The 27,771-nt window shown below is 41.9% G+C and overlaps 1 protein-coding gene across 6 annotated transcripts; it reads right to left on the bottom strand.

Moving 5' to 3' along the window:
- Window positions 1-8,905: 8,905 nt before the first annotated feature.
- On the bottom strand, window positions 8,906-25,703 carry ZFP82 (ZFP82 zinc finger protein). Of its 6 annotated transcripts, none has more exons than XM_045292882.1 (6): window positions 25,659-25,703; window positions 23,765-23,827; window positions 22,277-22,364; window positions 20,757-20,883; window positions 18,622-18,717; window positions 8,906-10,469 (listed from the first exon to the last, which is right to left on the bottom strand). In XM_045292882.1, exons 2-6 carry the CDS (start codon window positions 23,776-23,778, stop codon window positions 9,100-9,102), a joined length of 1,695 nt encoding a protein of 564 aa, XP_045148817.1. In that variant the 5' UTR covers window positions 23,779-23,827; window positions 25,659-25,703; the 3' UTR covers window positions 8,906-9,099. The 6 variants fall into 6 exon arrangements, with proteins under 6 accessions (XP_045148817.1, XP_045148820.1, XP_045148821.1 ...); XM_045292885.1 differs by having other exon boundaries at window positions 23,732-23,827; window positions 25,659-25,690; XM_045292886.1 differs by lacking the exon at window positions 23,765-23,827 and having other exon boundaries at window positions 25,659-25,679.
- Window positions 25,704-27,771: the final 2,068 nt, after the last annotated feature.

Genomic DNA, 27,771 nt, shown 5'->3' with positions numbered 1-27,771 from the left:
AAAGTGCCTCATCTTTTTTCCACGGTCGAGTGGCCCCAGTTTAATTTGGATAACCAGTCTAAGTGGCCCAAACAAGGGACTTTTGATTTCAGTATTCTAACCGATCTAAGTAACTTCTGGTTTATAGCTCAACCATTATCCGATGCGGAAAAGGCAACTCTGAGCGGACCATTGGACTCCACGCGGGTGGTAGTGGTGACCTTTAAAAAGTTCCAAAAAACGTTTTTTACAATCCCCACCACTGTGTTTACCAAATCCTGATAAATCCTTTCTGCTCCTCACTAACAAGAAGCAGGGCATGGCATTCAGAGTCCTCACCTAGACTCTGGGACCCATTCTCTCTCCGATAGCATATTTATCCAAACAGCTGGACACGGCAGTGCAGGGATGGTAACCACGCCTCCATGCCCTGGCGGCCATAGGCGCCCTTATCAAGGAAGCCCTTAAAATCATCTTGGGACAGCCCCTTCAGACCTTCTCTCCCCACAGTTTCCTCTCCTTACTCCCTCCAGGGAAGGATGCAAGAAATCCATTTGTTCTTTCTTGAAAATCCCGATTTAGGCCTGCACCAGTCCCCCTCACTGAATCCAGCTACTCTCCTCCCCAGTACTGTCTCCTATAACCATTCATGCCCACAGGTCAATGAGGAGCTCACAGGTGCCCCTACCTGACCTCCTGTATCAGCCTTTACCTAATCCTGACTTCACTCTCTTTGTTGATGGTAATTCTTATGTGGATCCCCAAGGGCACAGACAAGCCACCTAATAAAACATGGGAAGACATGTGTCTTCCCAGAAGCACCACCTCTCAAAAGGCTGAACTTATCGCCCTCAGCAGGGCACTCCACTTAGCCAAAGGGAAATCAATCAACATGTACACTGACTCCAAGTATTCCTTTCTAATTGCTTACTGTCATGCTGCAATTTGGAAAGAAGGGATTCCTTTCTACTAATGGGTCCGCCATGATCAACAGTAAATTAATTTCTCGCCTTTTAGAAGCCCTTCAACTGCCTGCTCAAGTGGCTATCATCCATTTCAAGGATCATCAGACTGACAACTCCACAGTCACACAAGGCAATAAAGCAGATGCTATAGTGAGAAGCCTTTCTACAAACCGCACACAGCCTGCCCCCATGATGTTTTTAACTTTACCTAACATCCAGCCCTCATACACGTCTCAGGAACAAACTTCCCTCATAAGCAAAGGAGGCAAGGGCACACCAGAAGGGTGGATCATAATTCAAAACAAGCTAGCTCTGCCCAACTTACAGAACTTGGATATTCTCCAGCAAATCCACCACTCCCTCCATACTGGGGCCCGAACCTTAACTCATTTCTTGCAGCCAATTTTTTATTCCCCTTCTTTAGCCCAGCCGGTCCAAACTATAAGCTCCTTCTGCCCGATACGTAAGGCCATAAACACTCAAGGTTTTAAGCCCCTGTCACAAACTCACCAAATGTGGGGTCACCTGCTGGCTCAGGACCGGCAGATTGACCTCTCCCATATTTCACCGTATAAGGGCATTAAGTTTCTTCTGACCATAGTTGATACCTTTTCAGGCTGGGTAGAAGCCTTTCAAACTTGATGTGAGAAGCTGACACAGTTACCAACACCATCATTAAAAATATAATTCCCAGTTTTGGTCTCCCCAGCTCCAGTCGGACAATGGGTCGGGTTTTGTCTCCAAAATCATCCAACAGGCCTCTTTTGCCCTGAACATAAAGTGGAAGCTTCATAGAGCAGATCAGCTGCAGTCTTCTGGAAAAGTGGAGCCCATGAATGGCATCATTAAAAGCCATCTATCAAAACTGTCATTATAACCCCACAAGTCCTGGGTGGATCTGCTACCCCTAGCCTTAGCGCGCATTCATGCAGCTCCCCTCTCTCCTTCCTTTTTAAGCCCTTTTGAGTTAATGTATGGTAGTCCTTTCCTCCTTAACCATAACCTGCCAACACAGGCTCCTTTTTCATCCCCTTACCTACCTTACCTTTCTCTTCTCAGGCAGCTTCTTCAGGAACACACCAGCTGGTGCCTGCTCAGCCCTGATCCTGAGCAACCTGACTCCTTGATCACTGTGAGCCAAGGGGACGCAGACCTTCTAAAGGAACTGTGGCCACACCCCTCCAGCCAAAGAGGAAAGGACCGTATACAGTAATCCTTACTACCCACATTGGCAGTTATGGTACTCGGGGACCCCAACTGGCACAATCTCAGCCAGGTCAAGCAGGCAGCTTTCAGCCATGACCCCCTATACTCAGCCCAAGTCATGGGGCCATCTTGCCTTTGTTTTACTAAATTACCTACTCCTGCCTCTTTTAGGGCCTCCCATTCTATGTGTGGAGAGTCAATGTAAAAGAAACTTACCAGAAGCACAACAACCTCATCACCCATGTAGCTGGAACCAAGGATTGCCCCAAAACTGGTTGTGCCACTGCTTTGACCATCTCTCTCTCAAACATTATGTCAGTGGATATTGAGTGGAGGACCGTGGTATGTTTCCTTTTTGATCAGACTAAGTCGTGCTGCAAAAGCTGGGCTTGAATATGGTGGGTGCCCCTACTGGTCTTGTTCAACCCACCATGTGGAAATACTGGGATGGGTAACTGACTCCTCAAAGCACATTCGGTTTTCCTGCTCTGGTTCTAGCTCTAATTACAATGCTACCTTCATCACCATGGGCCCACAGGATCAGAGATGGGTGTCAGGGGTGGAAGGGAAGTTTTATTATGCTACCACGATGGGCTCCTCTTACGCAAAGCGTTCCTTTAGCATAAGCCGGGAATATGTCCTGTCAGCTGACACCCTGGTTCAAGTGTCAACAGATATTCTGGAGGCTGAGCAAACACTGCAACGCCAGATTCCCCAGGCCCCCCACCGAGTAGCACCCACATCATGGTTACAAATAATTCAACATACTATATCTTTTTAAAATGCAACCTCTTCTTTAGGAAACCTTCCCCATTTTATGTGCCTCTGTGAACCGGCCTCTGTTGGCTGTGGTCCCAACAAATTTTTCCACTCTAACCTCCTGCCCAGAGATGGATTGTGCACATCCACTCCCTAACATCCCTCTATGGGAACTGGAGAAGCCTAACCAATCTGTTCCTTTTGGTTGCTTGTTTTCAGACCACCACATCCAGCCTATCACCGGAGTCCCAGTGTGTTTCCAACACCACTGTGCCATCCACAGTGTATGCCCCCATGGGGACCTATTTTTGGTGTAATGGCACCCTCAACAAATACCTTAATTCCTCTTACCCCAGCCCATGTTTCCCTACCACCATAGTTCCCCAGCTCATTCTCTTCGGAGAGAATGAACTTGCATGGTTGCTGAGCCTAGCCACAGTCTCCCGCCAAAAAAGGGCTGCCTCCTTAGCTTAGCCTCTTCAGTCACAGCATCAGGTTTCCCAGGTGGGCCTTTAGGTCACAGCATGATCCAAGCTGAGGAGAAGCTCTAGCTGGCTATGGAATCCCCCTGTCTCTCTAGTCTCTCTACAGCAACAGGTCACTTCCCTAGCGAAGGTAGCCCTCCAGAACTGAAGGGCCTTAGATTTCCTACCTGCAGAAAAGGGCAGCACCTGCCTGTTCCTAAGTGAAGAGTGCTATTATGTTCATGAATCAGGGCTGGTAAAACAAAACATAGAGTCCCTCACCAAATTGGCTGAAGATCTTAAAAACCTCCGGGGAAACAACACCTCACTATTCTCTTGGTTCCAAAACCCCCTTTTAACCTGGGTCCTTCCTTTAATTGGGCCATTTGCAGTTATGTTTCTTGTTATAAACAGCCTCATTTTTTTCAAATTTCTTCAGAATAGGGTAAGGGACATGACCAACATAACTGTCAACCAGCTTTTTTTTTTTTTAAATCGTTTTATTAGGGGCTCATATGACTCTTATCACAATCCATACATACATCAATTGTGTCAAGCACATTTGTACATTCATTGCCCTCGTCATTCTCAAAACATCTGCTCTCCACTGAAGCCCCCTGGCATCAGGTCCTCATTCTCTTTTTTTTAACCAGCTTCTTTTACACCCTTACAGGCCCCTGCCTACTGAACCTGACCCAGTGCACTCTAGCCTTTAATCCCTCGCTGCCTCAGTCCAGCAGGAAGCAGCCAGACTAGTGTTGCCCCATTGTCACCAAAAAGGCCAGAATGTTGTGCCAGGCACAGGTTGGGAACACTCGGAACAGCCTGACCTGCCCTTATTCGACCGAAATGGTTAGCTTCAAAGGGGCTGCAGGACAATCAGCCATCTCCTCGGTATCAGGTGGAATGATCAAGACACCACCCTACCACGGAATTTCACAGATGGAGACGCCTTAAGCCCCTGCAGCTGCAGTTCCTGCTCCCTCCCTTGTTTACCCTGCTGACCAGCTTAAAAACCTGTTTTTCACCACAGATAGGTAGGACTTCAATGGCCCCCACTCTCGGACCGGTGAATCTTACCTGAGAGTGCAGAATAAACGTCTCCTTCTCCTTCTCTCTGGCCTGGCCTGTTTATCTTTGCAGCAAACCTAATAGATTGTAGATTATTTATTTTATGAGAAAATTGCTTCACACTCTAATTATTATAAGTATCTCACCATATTTATTTAATATGTATGCGGAACAAATAGAGAAACTGGTTTATATAAAGAAGAATGCAGCATTAGGACTGGAGGAAGGCTTATTAACAACCTGCAAGATGCAGATGATATAACCTTGCTTACTGAAAGCAAGGACTTGAAGCACTCACTTGCTGATGAAGATCAAAGATTGCAGCCTTCAGTATGGATTACAATTCAATGTAAAGGAAACCAAAATCATCACAACTGGACTAATAGGTAACATCACGGCAAATGAAGATCGAAGTTGCAAGGATTTAGTCTTATTTGGATCTATGAAAAATGCTCATGGAAGCAGCAGTCAAGAGACCAAACAAGCATTACATTGGGTAAATCTGTTGCTTAAGACCCCTTTGAAGTGTTGAAAAGCAAGGATATTACTTTGAGGGCTAAGGTACGCTGACCCGTGAAATGGTATTTTCCACAGCTTCATATCCATGTGAAAGTTGGACACTAAATAAGGAACTCCGAAGAAGAACATACACATTTGAATTATGCTGCTCACAAATAATAGACAGAGAACTATGGACTGCTGAGAGGAAAAACTATCTTGGAAAAGGTACAGCAAGGATGCTCCTTTCACATACTTTGGACATGTTGTCAGAAGAGACCGCTCCCTGGAGGACATCGTGCTTGGTAGAGGGGCAGCAAAAACGACCTTCGACTAGACTGACCCAGTGGCTGCATTGCTGAGCTCCAATATGAGAACAATTGCTGAGCATGACTCAGCCCTGGGCAGTGTTTGTTTTCTTAGAGCCACTGCTATGAGCTAAAACCAACTTGATGGCACCTAACAACAACTGTAATTATTTAACATTTGCACCCGCAAAATCTCCAATCACAATAAATAGGTTTTCTTCCCTGCATTAATTTTAATGTAGCTTTTTAGTGTATTTTAATGAAGAATTTCTATTTTAATGAAAACATTTGAACTTCAGTAAAGGATGGAAAAGGGTATTTTTAAGCCATTATGCCCAAAAGAATATGAATTCTCAAAAGATTGATAATAATATGTGGGGGAAGCCAGCCCCCCACAACTAATCATGGGTTCAGTAAGCACAATTGTACAGTTAAGATATATAAATATTACAGTAAAGTCAGAGTAATGAGAGGAGAGAGTAAAATAAAGAAGTCAGACACACTTCATGGTAGCATGCTCACCTCAGCCCGCTTGGTGGTCCACATGGAAATGGAAGAAGAGAGAGCAGGAGAGAGCAAGATTTATTGCTAACCTAGGCTTATATATCTGGGGGTGTGCATGTCTTCTAATTACAGGTAGACATATGTCACATGAAGGGGTTGTACAATAGGCAATACAAGCAATAGGAGGGGGATAAACAATGGGCATAAGTGTAACAGGAAGGGGATGAGTTAGGGTTGTACACACGATAGGAAGGGAAGGGTCTAAAGGTATACATGTGACAAGATGGGAGGACCCTAGATTCATGATGGTGGTCTAACCTTGGTCACCCTTGAGTGGGTTTGACCTCCTTGGGTTCTCCTACAAGGGAATAGTCTACTATACTTATCAGAAGGGAGTGGGCCCTACTTAGGGCAGGACAGACTATACAGTCTGATTATTTTAGATGGCTGATATAACCCTTAGGGAGAATAACCTTGACCTACTTTTCGTTGACCTCCAAGTGTAGTCATTTACCATATATAGCAAGCAGCTAAGTTTGGAATATATTTGGGGGAGATAACTTGGGAGAAATGTTTCCCACAATTCCTTTTGTTTTATATATTACATTCAAAAGAGCCACAGGGGCTACATGGCTATTTTCTACACATTGAAAGCTGTCAAGGCAAATTTAATTACCAAATTAATATAGCTAAGCCAAAATCTCAGGCTTATGGCAAACATTTTAAATCCAGGCTTGGGTGATAAAGTCCCCCTATGTCTATCTGCTATTGGAGGAAGGTATGAGAGGGGCTGGATGCCGCGGCAGAAAGAAATAGAGCAAATAGGAGCTTCTGCTTCTGTAGGGAGATAGAATCAACCACGTGCTTACTTTAAGGCACCACAGCTTTAAAGGGAAAAACTGTGGAAATGATAAATTACCGCAGGAAAATGTACTTGGACTATATCTCCAACTACCAGAGTGGCAGTTTTCCTACCGTAGAACACCGGCTTTCCAGATTCCCTCCTTACCTGTCAGGGCATGAGTCCCAGTCCTATTTCCCTCAGTGTTAGTTTTCCACAATATAAGATTTAATGGCATAATACAACTATTATAACTTTGTAGGTCAAGAATTTATGCAAGTCTTCTGTTTTCTATGTCATCAATTGAGGTCCTTTGGCATTCAACTAGTGGCTGATTTCAAGGATTCAAAATTATTTCAGGTTTGGTCTTTGTGGAGCCATCTTAGCTCAATAGGATGCCTGTGCGCTCTCAGAACCTCTTCATGTAAACTCTTAAGCAGGGGAGTCAGTTTTAAATATGACAGGTCAAGGCACGAGTGTTTCCAGAGAGAATACAAAATCTCTCAGTAAACCTAGGTCCCCAAACTGGCAAAACAGTACTTCTATTGTATTTTGCTTGTCAGAGCAGTCACAGGATTAGCCCGGATTCAAGGGAAGTAGATGTGGTTCATATCCTCAAAAGGATATGAATATCAAAGGATGTGTGGTCAACTTTAGTCGGTCACAGTATATCAATATTTTGCAAATAAAAACATTACAATGCAGACTAGTTGTGTCTTACTATGAGGATACATCAAAAAAGTATTGTTCATAAATTCCTAAATTTATTCCAAATGTGTTTAAACGTCTCTGTAATTACTGGATGGCTGTAGACAAGTCATCTTAGAATAAACAGCTTATTATTATTGGAAGGAGCTGGTAGTATAGTAGAGTATGTGTTAGGCTGCTAACCACAGGCCCACAGTTCAAAACCACCAGCTGCTCTGCAGGAGAGAGATGCAGCTTTCTCCTCCTCTTAGTCCTGGAAACCCACAGGGCAGTTCTACCCTACCCAACAGGATTACTATGAGTTGGGATTGATTCAAGGGCAGTATGAGGGATTCTTGTTTGGATGTCTTAAAAATAATTTTTTTTTAAGTTTCGATAAAAAAGTGGCTTCCAAAAGAATCTCCTGGACCAGTTAAATTCAAGGCAAAGACAGCTCAGAAGTTATGGAGATTGTTTCAGGGGGTTACAAAATTTAAAAAGTTTATTGGTTAAGAAAAGACCCCCCAAAAATGCCAAGGAAATATTCCCATCACAATCCTGTACTTGCTTATTCTTGAAGGGTAACAAGGGCTGCCCTATGATCATTTCTTTGGGAAACCTTATCCTATCTACACTACAGTTCTGCTGTTGCCCTCTAGCTTCATCTTTTCCCACAAAATCAAAGTTAAAAGGGTGCCAAGACTGCCATTTTGATATGGTATAAATCATATACCATAATTGTTTGGGAAAGGATTACAACAGCGAATGACCCTTTCAGAGGGGTCGCCTGATTCATAACAGTAGCAAAATTACAGTTATGAAGTAGCAATGAAAATAACTTTATGGTTGGGGGGTCACCACAACATGAGGAATTGTATTAAAGGGTCGTGGCATTAGGAAGGTTGAGAACCTCTGAGTTAGAGAGATAGAAACATCGCCTTCAGAATGGTATAGACTTTGATGGATGATATGTCAAGAAACAATAGCTTCACATTTTAATAAAGATTTCTATTATTTTACAGCAATATTTTTAAGCTTATCTTTATATAACACAAGTAGGAAAGTAATAGAGATTTTTCCACAATTGTTATATTACTAGAATTAGAGGCATCGGTCAGTGTAAGACATGAAATAATAGTAATTTATAAATTATCAAGGGTTCAGGAAGGAGGGAGGGCAGGGGTGGGAAGGGAAAAAATGAGAAGCTGATACCAAGGGCTCAAATAGAAAATGTTTTGAAAATGACAGCACCAAATGTACAAATGTGCTTGACACAATGAATGGATGTAGGGATTGTGATGAGTTGTATGAACCCTCAATAATATATTTTTTAAAAAGAGAATGAATGTACTAACCCTAAAGACACACTTTTAAGTCTGGAACTGAACTTACTTCAGTGGCTCAAATGTCAGCCAAACAATAGAACTATAAGAAAAACACTAACACTCGGGAGGTACATACTCCTTAGAACAATAATAGCAAAAGGGCAGAATCTGGCCACAGATGAAGCTTAGAAGGCATGAAAGAATAAGACAGTTGGGCAAGAGAAGTGGTAAATACTGGGGCAAACAAATATAAAGAGTACTGTTATATTGTAGGGATTGTAATCAATGTCACACAAAAAAATGTGAAAATTGTTTAATTTCATTCAATCACAATAAAAAATTGAAAAGAAATCAATGTGCTAAAATATATTATGTTGAGAGATAGTGGAATACATTATTTTGCACGGTCTTTTATGATAAATCACTTGTACATATGAAGCAAAAAGAGATTCTACATTCACAGAATGTTCTAAAAAACAAGATTAAGAAATCTTATAATTTTACATTATGAATTTTCAGATGATGGGTAAGATGCGAATGTTGTCTAAAGGCCTTTTTACATTCCTTACATTCATAAGGTTTCTCACCAGAATGAATTCTCAGATGCTGAATAAGGGATGAATTAAGTCTAAAGGCCTTCCTACATTCTTTACATTCAAAGGGTTTCTCACCAGTATGAATGCTCTGGTGTAAAGTAAGTTTCTGTCTTAATCTAAAGGCTTTCCCACATTCCTTACATTTATAGGGTTTCTCACCAATATGAATACTCTGATGTTGAGTAAGTTGCGAGAGTAGTCTAAAGGCCTTCCCACATTCTTTACAATCATAGGGTTTAACACCAATATGAATACTCTGATGTGAAATAAGTTGAGAGTAACGACTAAAGGCCTTCCAGCATTCCTTACATTCATAAGGTTTTTCACCAGTGTGAATTCTGTGATGAAGAATAAGATGATAACCACGGCTAAAGGTCTTTCCACATTCCTTACATTCGTAAGGTTTTTCACCAGTGTGAATTCTTTGATGAAGAGTTAGCTGCTGTCGGACTCTGAAGGCCTTCCCACATTCCTTACATTCATAGGGTTTCTCACCAGTATGAATTTTATGATGTGCTCTAAGGCCTGAACCACACAAAAAGGCTTCCCCACATTCTTTACATTCATAAAGTTTGTCAGCAATATTAAGTTTCTGGTGTCGAGTAAGGTGTGCATATTGTCTAAAGGCTTTCCCACATTCCTTACATACATAGGGTTTCTCACCCGTATGAATCCTCTGATGGAGGGTAAGTTGTCCTCGTACTTTAAAGGCCTTTCCACATTCTTTACATCCAAAGGGTTTCTCACCAATATGATTTTTCTGATGTGCTCTAAGGTCTGGGCCACATATGAAAGATTCTCCACATTCTTTACATTTATAGAGTTTTTCACCAGAATGAAGTCTCTGATGTCGAGTAAGGTGTGCAGTCTGCCTAAAGACCATCCCACATTCCTTACATTCATAGGGTTTCTCACCAGTATGAATTCTGTGATGGAAAGTAAGTTGTTGACGTACTCTAAAGGCCTTCCCACATTCCTGGCATTCATAGGGTTTCTCCACAAAATTAATGCTCTGTTGTGGAATAAGAGATTTGCGTTTCTGGTAAGAGGAAACTTTTTCAGATGTAATTTTCACTTGATTGAAAGATTCTTCTTGAGGTTCCTCTTGTCCTTTAAATTTGCTTTTATATTCCCAATTCTTTTTAAAAACAAGGCCTTCAAGGCCATGGTTTTTGATTCTTTCCATTATCTTCCACTGTGACAAATTTATTTCATAAATATCATTTTCTGAAAATAACTTCTTGGTCTCACACCTGGTCTCCCAATCTGAAAGAACACAAGAGAATAAACATATACTGTTTTTAATTTTTTACTGTTCTGAAAATAAAATTTCTATGATATAAAAGGTAATTAATATCCAATTAAAACACAAAATACTGTTATGCAATTTAAAACAAACATGGGAATGATAACAGTTCATTTAAGATAATGACATTGGAAATAAGTTAAATCAAAATGATTCCCAAAATTGAAATGTATGAAGTTTATTAACAATGACTGATGTTTAGATAACATTCAGACCACCTGGATCAGATTCTATAGTCCTGGGAAGTCCTATATTTCACTCTCAATACAATTATTCTGATGGAGATCAAAGGCTGTGAAACACTACCTAAATCTTTTTGATAATATCACTTTATTCTAAGGTGAGCAGACGTCCCGCTTTTGGCGGGACAGTCCTGATTTTTAACAATTTTTCCCGCGTCCTGCACCGTTTTTAAGAAGTCCCAATTTTTGGAAAGAATGCACGACAAGCTAGGGTATATAGTTTTCGGCTGCCACGTGGCTATTTCACCAGGATATGAGTTTTATCAATGGTGTCCCGCTTTACCAATGTTAAAATCTGGTCACCTTACTTTATTCTTGGATGAAAAAACACACCAAGTTCAACAAGTTTACTTTAAGACATTATCTCAAACCACTGTTCCCTTTACTGCTGACTAGAAGGACCTCCTTTTGGATCTGAGAGCATATTCCAACTTATTACCATTTCTTAGAACTTTTTAGACTTCTCTATTGCCTACAGACACGGACTGGGCTCACATGGCTGACTTTGCATCCTTGAAGTAATTTCATTTAAGCCTGACCCTATTGACAATATCTAAATCTATGTTGTTTTTCTCTGTTCTCTGTTGTGGTTGTTATGTAATTTTGTGTCAACCTGAAGAGATGAAGCGAAGGGGTGGAGTTTAGCCTGTGGATCAGGTCGCAGCTTGATGACCTCATTTGGAGGTGCTACCAAGATAAACGCCTCTCTGAAGGTGTGCTGCTCTCTGCCTCCACCTTCCTGTTGGAGAGCCCTGGCTGTTGAGACCTGCCAGAGCCTTGTGATGCTTCCACTGTCATTGGGTCCACAAGACTCTACACCCATTGGCCTGTGATCTTCCCGTATTTTCCATCACTGCATGTAGCTGTGAGTCTGAAGAGGGATTTATGGACTAGTGTGGTAGTTACATAATCTGGTGTCAATTTGGGACTTGATAGGATTAAGAGTGAAGGGGTGATGCTAGCCTGTCAATCGGATCACAGCCAATGAAGCCTCTGTGTGGGCATGGCCTTCCCCTAAGAATTCTGGGAACTCCTGTATTTTCCTCCTTGGAGGTGGGAGACATTTTCTCTCTCCACCCACTCCCTTGGAGACTCTATGGACAAGGCTGACTCCCCGCAAGACATCCCTGAAGAAAAGAAGCCACATGGACTTCTACCAGTGCTGAGATGCTTACACCACCACTGGATCCACAGACTTTCTACCCACTTGCCTGTGATCATCATGCATTCAGCGTCATTGCATGTTTCGTGTGTCTGAAGAGGACTTTATAGATTGGTATCGGACATATGGGCTAATATCGGATTTATGGGCTTGGACTGGACTGGGTTGGGATGCTTTCTTAATGTATAATTAGTCTTTATGTAAAACTCTTATACACATGAGTTTCTATGAATTTGTTTCTCTAGTCTACCCAGACTAACACAACTAGTATCAGACTTATCGACTTGATTTGCATTAGGCTGGGATGTTTTCTTGATATGCAATTACTCCTTTATATCAAGCTCTTTCTGACACACATGAATGTCACTAGATTTGTTTCTCTAGTCAACCCAGACCAACATATTTGAAATTAAAACATTTCTGAATTTTGAAATTATTTTCTCATTTGCCCAACTGCTTATTATCTTGACCCTAAGACTCCAAGTACAGAAATAGCTCCTACTTTACTTTGTTAAACCAGTAATACATAAGAGGTTTTATTCATTTAATTCCCACTTAGAAACTGGTTCCAAATATATCTCTGCCTATAATCTCTCACACCTTCTTACAATGATTTAATAAATACCCTCTTTTTTCACTTCAGCTAACTCACTGTGGCAGTTAAATAATCTCCTGTCAACTTGAGCGAAGAGGTGGAGTATAGCCTGTCATCAGGCCACAGCCTGACTGACCCCACCTTGTGGGCATGGCCTTCTCCTGAGAATTCTGGGAACTCCGGTCTTCCTCCCTGGAGGTAGGACACACTTTCTCTGCCTTATCTTTCCTGCTGCCGAGACACTCAGAGAGGTGGAGACATGTGGAGACCTGTGCCAGTGTTGAGATGCTTCCACTACCACTGGATCCACAAGATTTCCTATCCACTGGCTTGTGATATTCCTGCTTTGGCACCATTGCATGTGCTACATGCATCTGAAGAGGAATTTATGGACTAGAATTGAGCACATGGGCTAATATTGCACTTATGGACTTGACCTGGACTAGGCTGGACTTTTTTCTCAATATACAATTGCTCTTTTATATAAAAGTTTTTTCTTATACACATATGAGTGCCTATGAATTTGTTTCTCTAGTTAACTTGAACTAACACACTCACTAAATATGGGAATAAAAAAGGCGATTTTCTGTTCCTATACTTCCTCACATTGCTTATGTTTGTTATCTATGCAGTGCTCCCTGCATTGCCCATTCCTTGCTTTATGTAAGCACTGATTACTTTTCTTGGCCATCTTATCACTGATATATTGAGAGTCCTACTTATCTACCCTTAAAATTATGATATAACTCATCTATTTTATAAATGTTCTACTGGTTTTCTTCCTTTGTGGAAGGTCTTCTGCCTTCCATTCCTTCATAAGCAATACCACTTTTCTATTTTCTAGAAATACATATCAATGATTTTTCAGACAAAGAAATATGTTTAAGCCAAATTGAAGTATTTACAACACTTTTAGCAAAAAAGATACAGGTTTGTCCATCACAAACGGGGACAAAGAACACGGGGTGAGTGTGAAGGACTTGTTGACAAAACAAACATGTTGAACGTGGACCAGAGGAAAGCAAACTAAACAGAAGAATAGACTAAATGCTAAATGTAGCAGAGGATGTATACTGGTACAGATCAGAGCTGGAAACACAGGGAATCCAGGAGAGATAAACCCATCAGGACCAATAATGAGGGGAGAGATACCAGTGGGGGAAGGGGAATGTGGGGGTGGGGGAATGGACTGATCACACTGATCTATATATAACCCCCTCCCTGGGGGACGAACAACAGAAAAGTGGGTAAAGGGAGACATCGGACAGGGTAAAACATGAAAAAATATTAATTTACAAATTATCAAGGGTTCATGAGGGAAGAAGGGGAGGGAAGGGGAGGGAGGGGAGAAAATGAGAGCTGATACCAAGGGCTGAAGTAGAAAGAAAATGTTTTGAGAATTATGATGGCAACAAATGTACAAATGTGCTTGACACAATGGATGGATGTATGGATTGTGATAAGAGTTGTATGAGCCCCCAGTAAAATGATTTTTTAAAATGAAGTTTTTAATTATCAAAATATGGTCTGCATAAAAATATTTTCATAATATTTTATTAACAACAAAATCAGAAAAATTATATCCAACTGAAAATTTAAAACTATATGTTAAATAACTATTAGGTCGATAAAAACATGACATCCAAAACAGTAAATGTGTTTATTAAGAAAACAATGGTAATAAAAATACACAATTACCTCTGAAATATAATACTTGGAAGAAAATCCAAAGACTTAAGTAACTATAGCAATAAAATGAAATATAAATATGAATTAAGAATCCCACAGAATTAGGAAGCATGAGGAGGAAAAAACATATAAAAGAAAAATTTGACTAAAAAAAAAGAAAAAGGTGATAGGAGGGTTGTGGTGAGGGGAAAACAAGGAGCTGATACCAAGGGCTCAAGAAGAAAAGGTTTTGGAAATGATGATGACAACATATGTAGAAATATGCTTGATACAATTGTTGTATGAAATGTTATGAGTTGTAAAGTGCCCCAATAAAATGAATTTTAAAATAAATAAATAAGGAAAAGGTATAAAGCAAGAATTGATCCCTTTAAAAAAATAAAAAAAATTGATTAAAATTGTCAACATAATGTAAACAGCAAGAAATAGATAAGAAATGGCAGAATAAAGCATATATAGCTTTAAACATTACTGTCAACAAATTTTTAAAATATGCTGAAATAGGTAATTTTAAGGAAAATATAATTTACCAAAATTAACCACAAAAGAGATAAAGGTTTAAACAGATACAGTTCTATAGCGCAATTGGAAACCCACTCAATTCACGGATCAGTACTAACAAAATGGGTTCAAATATAACAAGGATGGAGAAAGATCGGGCAGTGCTTCCTTCTGTTGACACAGGGTCACGATGAGTCAGAACCAAGTTGATGGCACCCAACAACAACAACAACAACACACCACATTGGAAGACTCAGGATTGTTCATCTCAAGAATGACAAATTGCTCCAATTTATCATATTAAAAGAACAAAAAAGAAAACACCACATCACCTTATCTACAACTAAACAAATGTCAAGACTGTTACGGATTTTTACAACACAGCTCAATAAAACCTGCAACAATTACTTCCCCCAGATAACATTTTTATTACCTCAATCAAAGACACTTGCCCACCATCAACACTACAATTTAACCAAGCATTTAAGTTATTGACTAAATAGAAAAGTCAGAGGTAAAAGAATAAGAAAGGAAGTAAAACTACTTACAGCTAAATGGCTACATAATTGACAAACTCGAAAGTAATATGAACCATTGGAGAATTTGGCAAGGCAGTGTGATGTCAAATCGAATTACAAGTCAATATACTTCACATACACTTAATAAGATATTTTGTTATTTGTAAGTGCCATCCAGGAGGCTTGGATTCATAGCCATCCACTGCAGACCAGGATGAAACCCTCCCTGGTCCTACACGGCCCTCACAATTGTTGCTACGTGTGCACCCACTGTTGCAGCCGCTGCGTTACTGCGGCTCTTCCTCTCTTTTGCTGACCCTCTACAAGCATGGCCTTTTTCAGGTACTGGAGCACATCCAAAGCATGCAGCACGAAGCACGAAGCTTAGCTCAGTATTCTTACTTCTAACAGACATTCTGGCTGTACTTCTTCCAAAACAGATTTGTTTGTTCTTCTGACAGTTCATGGTACATTCAATATTCTTCACCAATTCCATAATTCTAATGCATCAATTCCTTCAACCCCCCCTAATTCATTGTGTGGAGATTTCACATGAGTAAGAGACAAGGGAAAAACATAATGACCTGGGCCAGGTGTGCTTAGTCCTTTCAAAGTAGTATTGCTCTTAGCGCCTTTTACAGCAGATCTACCCAATGCAGCATGCTGTCTGACTTCCTGGCTGATGCTTCCATGGATCTTGATTATGGATCCAAGTAAAATCAAATCGTTGACAATTTCCGTTTTTCTGTATTTATCATGATGTTGTCCACTGGTCCAGTTGTGGGGGTGTTTGTTTTCTATACACCTCAATTTAAAGAAAACAAAAAATCCTCAAAGCTGGACCAATAAGCAACATCACGATAAAGGGGATCTTGAAGTTGCTAAGGATTTAATTTTACTGGATCTATAATTGATGCTCATGAAAACCTTAAGAAGTCAAAAGACATATTGCATTAAAGAAATGTGCTGCAAAGAACCTGTTAAAAAGGGAAGATGTCAAAAAGTGAAGTGCTAAAAAGTGAAGCCGTCCCTTTGAGGAGGAAACTGTGCCTGACCCAAACTATGGTCTTTTTAATGGATTTATGGCATTTTAATGGTCTTTAGCGCATGGGAAAACTAGACAGTAAACAAGAAAAAATAATACTTGATGCATTTATATTATGTTGCTGGCAAAGACTCCTGAATGCACGACGGCCTGCCAGAAGAAGAAACAATCTGTACTGGAGGAAGCACAGCCAGAATGCTCCTTTCAACAAGGATGCTGAGACATCACCTCACGCACTTTGGACATAAGATCAGGAGGAGCCAGTTTCTAGTTTATGCTATGCTTAGGTAAAGGGTAAGTGAAAATAATGAAGCTATTCACATAGATGGACTGACAATAACATGACTACAACAATGAGCTCGAGCCCCCCAATAAAATGATTTTAAAAAAAGCAAAAACAAAAAGTCAAAAAACCACAATGGGCTCAAGTATGACAATGATGTGAGTACAGTGCAAGACCTGGGAGTGTTGTCTTCAGTTGTACACTGGGTTGCTAAGAGGCAGAACTGCCTTGCTAGAACATTAACAACAACCACCAATAGCACATAATTGACAAGCATAAAAAACGAACATTTTTAAAGCCTGTTTTTTTCTTTATTCTTTAGAAAGAAATCCACTAGCGGCTATCTCACAGTATGGGTACAGAAACAGCCCATGGTGACAAAACCAGAACTGTTAACCCCAAATTGATGGCCTTAGCCAGATCTGAATAAATAGTAATAAGCAAAACGATAATGTAGGTCTCTGTATAAACAATTTATATTTTTATATATATATATATATATATATATATATACACACACACACACATATATATATAATGAAAACTTTAACAAACGTTTAAAAATAGAGAAGAAAATACCTCTGAAGTAGAAGCTAACCCCAAACATCCATGTTTCGCCCTAGTGAGAAAGTAGATACAGAGATAGAAAACAGCAAATACGGCACCAACAGTTTATGATCCAAGAAAGTATCTTCTGGAGTAACCCACATAAAACTTTAGTTGCTGATTAAAGGTTTTACACAAAGTGAAGTGTATCCTTCTGTATAATCTTTCATCTATTTAAAGTTTTACGAAACAAGTTAAATAACATTCTTTCTAAAACCTTCTCTAACTGTGGGGTTTACAATGAGCTTTACCAGGAGAATTTGGTGGTAATCCTTCATTCCTATGAGATAGCCTCTATAACCCTGAAATTTACCCAGTGACTGGGGTAGTTTTGTCATCTACGAGGGCTCCACATCCGACAGATTACACTCATGACGTGATTCAGGTTGGAGCAGGCTATAGCAGGGAAACTCACCATATACGTTATCAGCCGAGCTCGACCAGGCCCATGTAATGAGACCCCGCATCCCAAAAGCTAAATAACGGATATCTGTGGGAGGGGACCATGTTCCTTCTGGGGACATGGACACCTCCACATTGGTAAACTTCATTTATATCCTATTTGCTATAATGAAACTGTAATCACAGTACAGTGTATTTCCTGCGTTCCGTGCAGTGTTCTAGAAATTACTGAACCTGAGAGAACAGTGGAGGTGCTAGGAGGAGCCTGCGACTGGCATCCTGGGGGGACTGGCATCCTGGCGGGTAGTGGAACCCATGAATTTCTACTCAGCATGTCAGAAGTGAGAGTGCCATGCCCCACCACCACCACCACCACCACCACCATGAGGATGGCATTTACAGTTTTGTGCAGCCCTGGCAGTCGGAGGGGCTGTATCTTTCCATCTGCTGAGGTCGGCCTAGCTCCAGGTGCTGAGCGTGAGAGGAAGCCCAGTACACTGGAATAGAATTCCTTCCTTTAATTGGTATGAGAAGCAGAAGATATTTTATTTCCATTTGAACAAAAAGGTTTTATTCCACATAGTTCTCTATCCTTCTAGCTACTTAACTTTCTTCACGGAACTTTTAAACTAGGAGACAATCTACTTTCTATTTATTTACAGTTAGTGTGCTTCCTTTTCTACAACATAAACTCCATGGTAACAGAGACTCCGTTGGTTTTGTTCAACCTTTGATTGATAAGGCCTAGCATAGAGACTGGCTCAGAGAGGGCGCTTAGGAGATGCCTGCTGAATAAACAGAAGAATGAATATACTCTCAGGTAAATGCAAAAGAAGAAAGTCACTAAATCAAGTTGAATGGTTGTCAATAGGGAACAAAGAGAGCAACCCCCAAAACCCACTTCCTTCAGAGAGGAGAAAAACAGAAAAGACGAAAAAGTGGTAAAAAGATGGAGAAATTATTTTAGTATTCCAGCCAAGAAGTAACATCCCAAGGCTATGTCCCATCCCAGGTAGCTGGTGTATTTCCCGTGGGGCTGGTTTCCCCTTGCCCACATGCCTTCACTCACCGAGGCATCGTCCTCTTCCTTGCCTCGCTCTCTCCCAGGGCTCTCTCCCTTGCTCCAGTAAGGAAATCACATCTGGTTTAGAAATGAAACATCCCGCTTCCATGGAAAGAAATGGAAGATGATGTAGAAATAACAATTACGGGAAAAATGACTTTGATTCGGTCGAGGTCAGATTTGTAATAAACTACAGACTAAACCTTTAGAACAAAGAAGGGCATGATGGATAAAAAAACATTCACACTAAGTCACATCATATAAAGATAGCAGGAAAGAGGTTTTACTTTAATTCGTATTCACACAAGTATCCTTGGGAATCAAGCGTTGTGACTGAGAACAGATGGCTTGTTCTTACCTCTGCCACATGCCAGTTGTGTGGCCTTGGACAAGTTGCTTTTATGCTTCATTATCCCATCAAAATGGGATAGCAGTAATATCTACTTTATATGGTTGTTGGGAAAACTAAAAACTCAGAACAGGGGGAGAGAGGGTAAGAAATGGGGAGCTGATATCAGGGGCTCAAGTGGGAAGAGAATGCTTTGAAAATGATGATGGCAGCTTATGTGCAAATGTGCTTGGCACACTGGAGGAATGCATGCACTGTGAGAAGAGATGCAAGAGCCCCAATATAAGTATTTTAAAAATAAAGAAATAAATCGCTATCTGCCATTAAGCCACACTTTGAAGAAATAACAGTTTGAGCTTTAACTACAAAAAGAACCCATACTTCAGAACAGGGCCTGTAGTAGAACAGTATATATTAATAACTATTATTGATATTGTTATCTGTTGAGGAAAATAAGCTGCCTAAGGCATTTACAGGAGCCCCAGTGGCGCAGTAGGTTAAACATTGGGCTGCTCACTGAAAGGGCTGTAATTTTGAAATCCATCAGCTCTGCCATACTGAAAGATGAGGCCATTCATTTCTATCAAGATTTACAATCTCAGAAACCCTATGGAGTAGTCCTAACTCTCTCCTACCGGGTCGCTAAGAGTTTGAATTGACTCGATGGCAGGGACATTTTTTTTTTGGTTTTTGAAGACATGTTCTGCTATTTCTTATGATAATTACAATGATATTAAATGAAAAGTTCTGGAGCTTGTACCTTTTGATCACAAAAGTAGGTAAAAGTGAATATACTTATTTAAAAATAGAAATATGCTCTCTTGAATTATAAATAAATCTTGTTTGAACTTACCATTACATACACTACACATGCTCTTGGAATAGAGAAAAATCAAGAACACAAGTCTACCTATTTTCCTTACATATATACAAATAACCAAATATCTATAAAAATTACGAGCTCAAACAAAAAGTAAAGCCTGTTTTAATTTTTATAATGGTTAGGTCAAAAATCACTCAGCTTTCAAATTTAGCCTTTTCATTATTAAAGAAAGCTTGAAAGCCATTAAAGACAGAACCATTTCTTTGAGAAGAGGACGTAGAAATGTGGCTAGGCTTTTTAGAGAGTAACAGTTAGGTTTTATGTCAACTTGGCTGGGCCAGGAGGCTCAGCAGTTTGGCAGTTGAAGCTTCCCCTTTGATGTGAACTAACAAAATAGAATCAATCAACTCCACGATGGAATCTGCAGCCAAGCAGTTGTGAGACCATTAAGATGAAAGGCAATTGAAAGGAAGTTTCCATGGGACTGTGGCCAACTCCTATTTAAGCACTCTGTGGGAAGGAAGGCTTGGCCCTTCTTGCTAGCCTGTATCCTGCATCTGTCTCACACAGATCTGTTCTTTGGATCTGAACCAGCAGCTTGCACACTGTCTACAGACTGGGAACTCTCAGTGGTCTACCATATTGCCTGGGAACCTTGAATTCATTTGACTCTGAAGTCACAAGCCTGGCTTGCTGAACTTGTATTCCTCCACCTCTGCGTCCATCAACCTGTGACCTTCCTACTTCCAGGTTTATTAGCCCGGACAGCTACATGAGTCAAGAAAAGGCTCCAGCTAGCATGTGACTCATAGACTTGAACTAGACTCAATTTACCTGCTTTTGGAACAAGGTGAGCCACATCTTGAAATGTATTTCATTCTTTGTATACACATATAAATCTCACTAGTTTGGGTTCTCTGGAGAACCAGCCTCATACAACAAAAATGTTGCTATTTCACAGGACCTTACCCAAGGAAACCACGTTGCTATAGTTCTCCAACATCACATCTCTGTACAAGTCTTTCTGGTCCACGTCCAGATATTCCCATTCTTCCTGAGAGAAAACTATGGAGACATCACTGAACATCACTGACCCCTGAAATGATAAACCCATGTCATGAAACTGAAATTAGAGAAAACCTGTTTTAAAATGTAAAAGATGAGGAGACGATGCAGGAAGGAAAAGGATCATTGGCACACACACAGGCTTGGCTGGCAGCCTATAGCACAGTGACTTAGGAAATCCGTGTGTCTGAGCAGAAGGCCTATGTGTACACCACCTGCAGACTCTGGAAGGATGCCTCCAGTGTACAAACATGTCTGAGATAGAAAAAAATAATCAGTTTTCCAATTAGATGAAATACTGTATATAATAAACCCCTCCCTGGGGGATGGACAACAGAAAAGTGGATGAAGGGAGACATCAGACAGGGTAAAACATGACAAAGTAATAATAATTTACAAATTATCAAGGGTTCGTGAGGGGGGAGGGATGGGGAGGGAGGGTGAAAAAAAGAGAAGCTGATACCAGTAGAAAGAAAATGTTCTGAGAATGATGATGGCAACAAATGTTAAAAATGTGCTTGACACAATGGATGGATGTATGGATTGTGATAAAAGTTGTACGAGCCCCCAGTAAAATATTTTAAAAAGAAATATTGCATACAAGCTGTCTAGTCCTCTCGGTGCTGTATGTTTGACTCATCAATTCTCAATAAGTGAGTTTTCCCCACTTCTCCCTTACGGAACAAATTTTGAAGTTAAGTTTCCCTCAGAAAAGGATCCAAAGACGATTAAAGTTGAGTCAGAGTTCACATGTAGTTTTCCTTTTTATTACAAACTCATTAATAAAACAAACAAAAAAATCTCCTAGACTTAAATATTTCAGTGAGACAAAATCCCTAAGGCCCTCCTCAATTCTGAGAATCTTCAATAATCTATGACTTATGTGTCTGGTTGATCTTACCTGATCCAAATGGCTCAGATGCCCTGGTAGAATAGGACATCCTGCTCAACTACAAGTGAAATATTTTAATGGTGTGCCATTCTGGGGCTGAGCCAGCAGAGAGCTCAGCTCCTTTTGTATGCAAGCACATCCCTACCCAGTCCTAACCTCTCAAAGCAAGTGGTCTCATCATGCACTGAGGCGGAGACCACCACCAAGTCCTATCTCAGAGTTGAAGACTCCAAGCTGGAAGAGTTCAGAGCTTCCCTATGAGTGGTCAAACGGATCCACTCTCTCATCAAGTCTTAAGAATGGATCAAATTTCTACCTCAAAGGATTTCATTTCTGTTCCTCTATTGCTCTTGGCAGAGGAATGAGTACACAGGAGCAATGACTAGAAAAAACGGGCACATCAGATAGACATTGGAATATTTAGCCCCCCACTAGATGTGACGTGGCTGATAGGAAGTTTTCTGAATAAAGGAATACTGACAGAACCTAAACATAATAGTATTTCCAGTAGGAAAATGAACCAGTAACTTACAAGGGCCATGGTATAGAAATTCAAGAACTGGTTGGTTTTCCTTAGGGTTAATTTGCCTGGAGAAGCACAGCATCCACAAAAGGCACAACTGAGGAGAGAAAAAGGAAGTGATGAGCTCTACAAGGCTTTAACAAACAAAGCCACCCACTCATCAAGTGGACTCCGACTCATAGCAGCCGTACAGGACAAAGCAAAGCTGCCTCAGAGGGTTTTCAAAGTGCAACCTTGCAGGAGCAAACGATCTTTCTCACACTGAGCAGCTGATGGCTTTAAGCTGGTGGCCAACCTTTCTCCAGTCAACCACTTTAACCACTGCATCGCCAGGACTCTGGAAGTGTAAATTATTACGTAAATCTGGCAAAGATTAAATAAATCTGGCAAAATCCTATTAATGTTTTAATCTGGGTGGCTGGGAAAACCATGGCCTCACACATAATAGCAGCACTTATGCATCAAGCATTATCTGCAGGTTTTATACCTGTCCACTCATGGATTCACAGGAGCCTGATGTTAGGCACCACTGAATGGGCTGAAAGCCACTTTATGTATAACAGAATTAAACATTGCCAGGTCCTGTGCCAGTCTCACCAACTGTTACGTTTAAGTCCATTGTTGCAGCCACTGTGTCAAACAATCTCATGAGGACCTTCCAAACATGATGTTCTTTTTCAGTGACTGATCTCTCCTGATAGCCTGTCACAAAGTATGTGAGACAAAATCTCACCATGATCGCAATGAAGAAGAAACCTTATAGATTCTCTCATTATCCTCATTTAAAAGATGGTACTATGATACCACGCGATAAAATCATTCATTCAAGCTCACCCAGTTACTACGTGATAAGTTTAGAATTAGAATCCTGGTAATTTTATTGTAATTCCTAATATTTTTGACTATACTATCTAACACAGGACCACATACATTGAAAATGTGGCCTGGAACAACCTCTGCTGTCAAATACTTCCAATCATGCCTCAACATTCTACTCCTCCTGCTTGGAATCCCTGTCTCTGTTGACACAGACTTCTCAACTAACAATTCTGTTACAGTACATTAGACGGAATCCAGTTGCTGTTGATGCCAACGCACTGGTGACGCCATGAGAGTCAGGGTAGATCTGCACTCAACATGGTTTGGTTTGCAGTGGCTTATTTTTGGAAGTAGATTGCCAGGCCTTTCTTCTTAGGCACCAAGAACAAGAATGACCAACCTTTTGATTAGCAGCCTAATACTTCACACACTGCGCCACCAAGGTACAAAGACAGGCCCTCAGAACTCCCAACATTACTTTAGTTAATGCAAACCTTTTCCTCTCCTGACTTTGACACTAGACACACATACAACGAGAGCGAGTTGAAGGAGTAATCCCTTCTCCTAGCACCCGTTAGCTACTATGGGACCACATAGATCAAAGAAACCCCTCTTTCAAAGCCTCACAGCTCTGTTTGGACTCACCCGACATAAGTAGAAAAGCCTGGAAGCCCTTACCACTGTAGAATCATTATGATGGTAGTGCTTGGTTTGGGGTGGTTTTCCTCGGCTCTTGTTTCTCTATGCAGAAAGAATGCACACGGCTGAAACACGATCGCAAGTCAAAGTCAACGTTTGAGAGAAAGTAAAGCTTTTGATAGCACATTCGCACACAAACATGGGCTCTCTGCGGACAGCATGGCTAGCCACCTGGAGAGGGGTGGCGGAAGTGAAAGTGGGCGAGAAACGCCATCTCCAGGACACATGGAGACACGTGGAGAGACTAGGAAAGAAAAGATGGTAGAACCGAAAAAGGGGGGAGAGGTGCCCCTCCAGAAGGAAAAGATGAGTACAAGAGGAACCCAAGGGAGTGGTTTGAGGCTGTCTTTGCTTTTATGCCCACCCTCCCTGCCTGGTCTCCTCCCACAGCCACTTGCAGGGTGTGGTTGTGTATACTGGTGGAGTCTTAGTGGAAGTGCTCAAGCACGGGTGTCGTGGAGGGTTGCAGGCTCTTACTGCGAGTGCCCAAGGGTGCATGTGCACATGCCCTTGCTTTGGATCCTGTACTGCCAATGTTTTTTCTCATAGCCTTCTAATATGTGCCTGATTTATTAGGAAGGATCCTTTCCTTTATGAGCATGGCCAGTTATTCTTTGCTGGTTGCGCCTTTAGGAGACTGCTCCCCCTTTCCTAAATTTCATGTAAATCAGTAGTCTGGCTGACCACCCAGCTAGGAAAATGTACGGAGGCTCTGGGATTACCACCGTATTTCTCATCAGAATCACTCCCGTGGTTTTCCTCCGGGATGTCACTGGTCATTTTCTTCTGTGGTACAATCTACTTTAAAGGACTGGACTCATGTCCCTGTGCTATCAGACACTGACCCACATTTATTGAAAACTTCCATGAGGCAAATACAGATGTTCTACACATGAACTTTATCCTCAGGATTGCTCCGGAGTATAACTCTCCTCGGGGGCATTTTCTTAGAATTCGGCAGGAATGGGCAAGATGAAAGAGTCCCGGCGGTTCAGTGGTTAAGGGATTGGCTTGCTAATGAAAAGGTAGGCGGTTTGAACCCACCAGTCACTAGGCAAGAGAAAGATGCGGCAGTTTGCTTCTCTGCCTAAAGATGAACAGCCATGGGAGCCCTGTGGGGGGCAGTTGTACTCTGTTCTGTAGAATCGCTAGGAGTTGGAGACCTTTCTGGGATCCCGGTCTAGCTTGGTTGAAATCAGGACTCAACCCACAACCACAACTGCCCCCACCAATCACCACAGGCAAATAAACACCCTGAGGAAACTGGGAGTCCTTTCAGAAGCCACCCAGCAGAGGCATTTTCAGGATTCTATCGTCTTAAGGTAGCGGTTCTCAACCTGTGGGTCGAGGCCCTTTCACATGGGGTGGGGGTAGAACGACCCTTTCAGCAGCAAAATGACAGTGATGACGTAGCAACGAAACGAATTTGATGGCTGGGGGGTCACCCCCGCGAGGGGCTGAATGAAAGGGTGGCGGCATGAGGGAGGTTGAGAACCACTGACCTAAGGAAGGAGTCTTCCCTCAGTCAACTCTGGGGTCCTGTCCTCTCCGCAGCCGGACGCCCGGTGGCGAGAGGACAGAAAGCCTGGCTGCCGTGATGCCGAGGTCAGAGGTGGACATCCCACGGCCCAGGACCCCAGGGCTCACCCACAAGGCTGCGTGGACTTCGGCACGCGCGCCGCCGCCGCCCCGCACCAGCCCGGGACTCACGCCCATAGGCATCGCACTCGGACACTCCGGCGCGGGCACGCCCACCAGCACACGGGCGTGGTCACACCCCGTCCTCCGGCCCGCGGCGCGCAGCTCCCACGCCTGCCGCCCTGCAGCCGCCCTCCCCCCGACGCCGGCCCCGCGGGCCGCCAGCGGCGCTCACCTGGGCGGCCTGGTAGTCACGTGGCGGCGGCGGAACCCGGGCGCCGCGGCCTGGCGGCCAGCGGACGCGTCCCAGAGGCCCAGGGGGCCGCGGGGCACGCCGGGAGCGCCGGCCGCGCCGAGTGCGCAGGCGCAACCTGTCTGCCGCGAGCCCAGTCTCCAGCGGGCTTCCAAGTGAAATGAGCGGTCGTGTTGGGCACCAGTTGAGGTCCCTTTAAGACATCGCTGAAGCTGGGGACTGGCAGTTGGTGACCTGCCTTCTGATTGGCTGCTGTGCTGACATAGTCTAGCTCTCTCTATAAATAGGGAAGATCTGGCAGCAGACTGGACTGGAAGGACTGCTAGTCTCTCATATCTCTCTCACGCAGTGAGTTGAATTGAGCCATTTGTAGTGCTTTATAATTTAACTGTTTCTTTCTTGTATTATATATTTAACTGAATATGATTTAACAGTTCATTCCTTGTTATATATCTAATTATCTTTATAAATAAATATATTAAATTATCAGCAATTTGGTTTTATCTCTCTAGAGAACCCTGTCTAACACAAACCTGTAAGCCAAATTCAACCTGCTTCCTATTATACAACTGGTGAGCTAGTTATACAACTTGGTGCCTAGCAAATAGCTTTTCCAAAGCTAAGTATCAATGGAGCAGATGAGGTTTAATTTTTCCTCAGATGTGTTACTAATATGCTCACCTAGGCCTTGTGGTTGGAAGAGTTGTTTGCTGCAGTTACTTCTCAGATCTAGACTAAAACCTCACCAACATTGCTGCCATGAGCAGGTTACTTCTGAGTAAACTGTCCATCAGGGTTGGCAGGCCAAAACATTCTCTTCCAAACCTCTAAGAATTTGCATTAGAGGGTAAAAAAATGTATCTCCTAGAGCATTTGGTCTTTGTCCTTACTTCCTAAGAGATCATTGTTTATTGTTGTGTTTACTTGTAGTGTGGTAGTTACATAAGGCCATGTCAACTTGATATAGAAGTGAAAGGGTGGAGTGAAAGGGTGACCTGACAATACCTCTTGGTGGGAATGGCCTTCTCACAAGGAGGAGCCTGGAACTTTCTCACTTCACCTTCTTGTTGGTGAGCCAGGCAGCTAAGACCTGCCAGAGCCTTGTGAGGGTACCGCCGCCATTGTGACTCTGCAGCCACTGGCCTGTAATCTTCCTGCATTCTCCATCATTGCCTATAGTTGTGTGAGTCTGAGAGGGATTTATGGACTAGTATTGAACTTAGGGACTTGATTTGGATTGGGCTGGGATGTTTTCTTGATATAAAGCTCTTTCTTACACATATTATCAGTGTCGATAAATTTGTCTAGTTAATCTGGCCTAACACACATAGTAGCCTTGTGTACAACAGAATGAAACTGCCCAGTCCTGTGCCATCTGCACCATTGTTGCTATGTTTGATTACATTGGTGCAGCCACTGTCTCTGCCCCTCTACTTCAGTGGTTCTCAACCTTCCGAATGTCACGACCCTTTAATAGTTCCTCATGTGGTGGTGGCCCCCCCAACCATAAAATTAGTTTTGTTGCTACTTCATAACTGTAATTTTGCTACTGTTATGAATCAAGTGACCTCTGTGAAAGGTTGTTTGACTCCCAAAGGGGTCACAACGCACAGGTTGAGAACCACTGCTCTACTTCATCCAGCACAATGCCTGTCTCTAGGAACTGGTCTCTCCTTATTACATGTCTACAGTATGTTAGACTAGGTCTCACAATCCATGTTTCTAAGGAGCATTTGGTCAGCAATTCATCAAAGGCAGATTTGTTTGTTATTCTGGCAGTTCGTGGTATATTTAATATTCTCATCAACATATTTCAAAATTTTCATTCCTCTTCAGTCTTCTTATTCATCAACACATGCATATGAGCCAATTAAAAAATACCATGATTTGGATCCTGGCAAACCTTAGTCCTTAAAGTGAATTTTTGCTTTTTAGCACTTTAAAGAGGTGCTTTGCCACAGATTAGCCCAGATCTACAATATAGTATTTGGTTTCTAGACTGATGCCTCTGTGGGTTATTTTGAATCCAATAAAACGGAATCCTTGACTTCAATTATTTCTTCCATTTACCATGATGTTGCTTTTGGTCCAGTTG

Source organism: Echinops telfairi, unplaced genomic scaffold, assembly GCF_000313985.2.
Source record: "Echinops telfairi isolate 266 unplaced genomic scaffold, ASM31398v2 ScPeMD7_655;HRSCAF=1070, whole genome shotgun sequence".
Classification (NCBI taxonomy): Eukaryota; Metazoa; Chordata; class Mammalia; order Afrosoricida; family Tenrecidae; genus Echinops; species Echinops telfairi.
The sequence above is the reverse complement of the archived record's forward strand: the minus strand, read 5'-3'. Positions and strand labels throughout refer to the sequence as shown.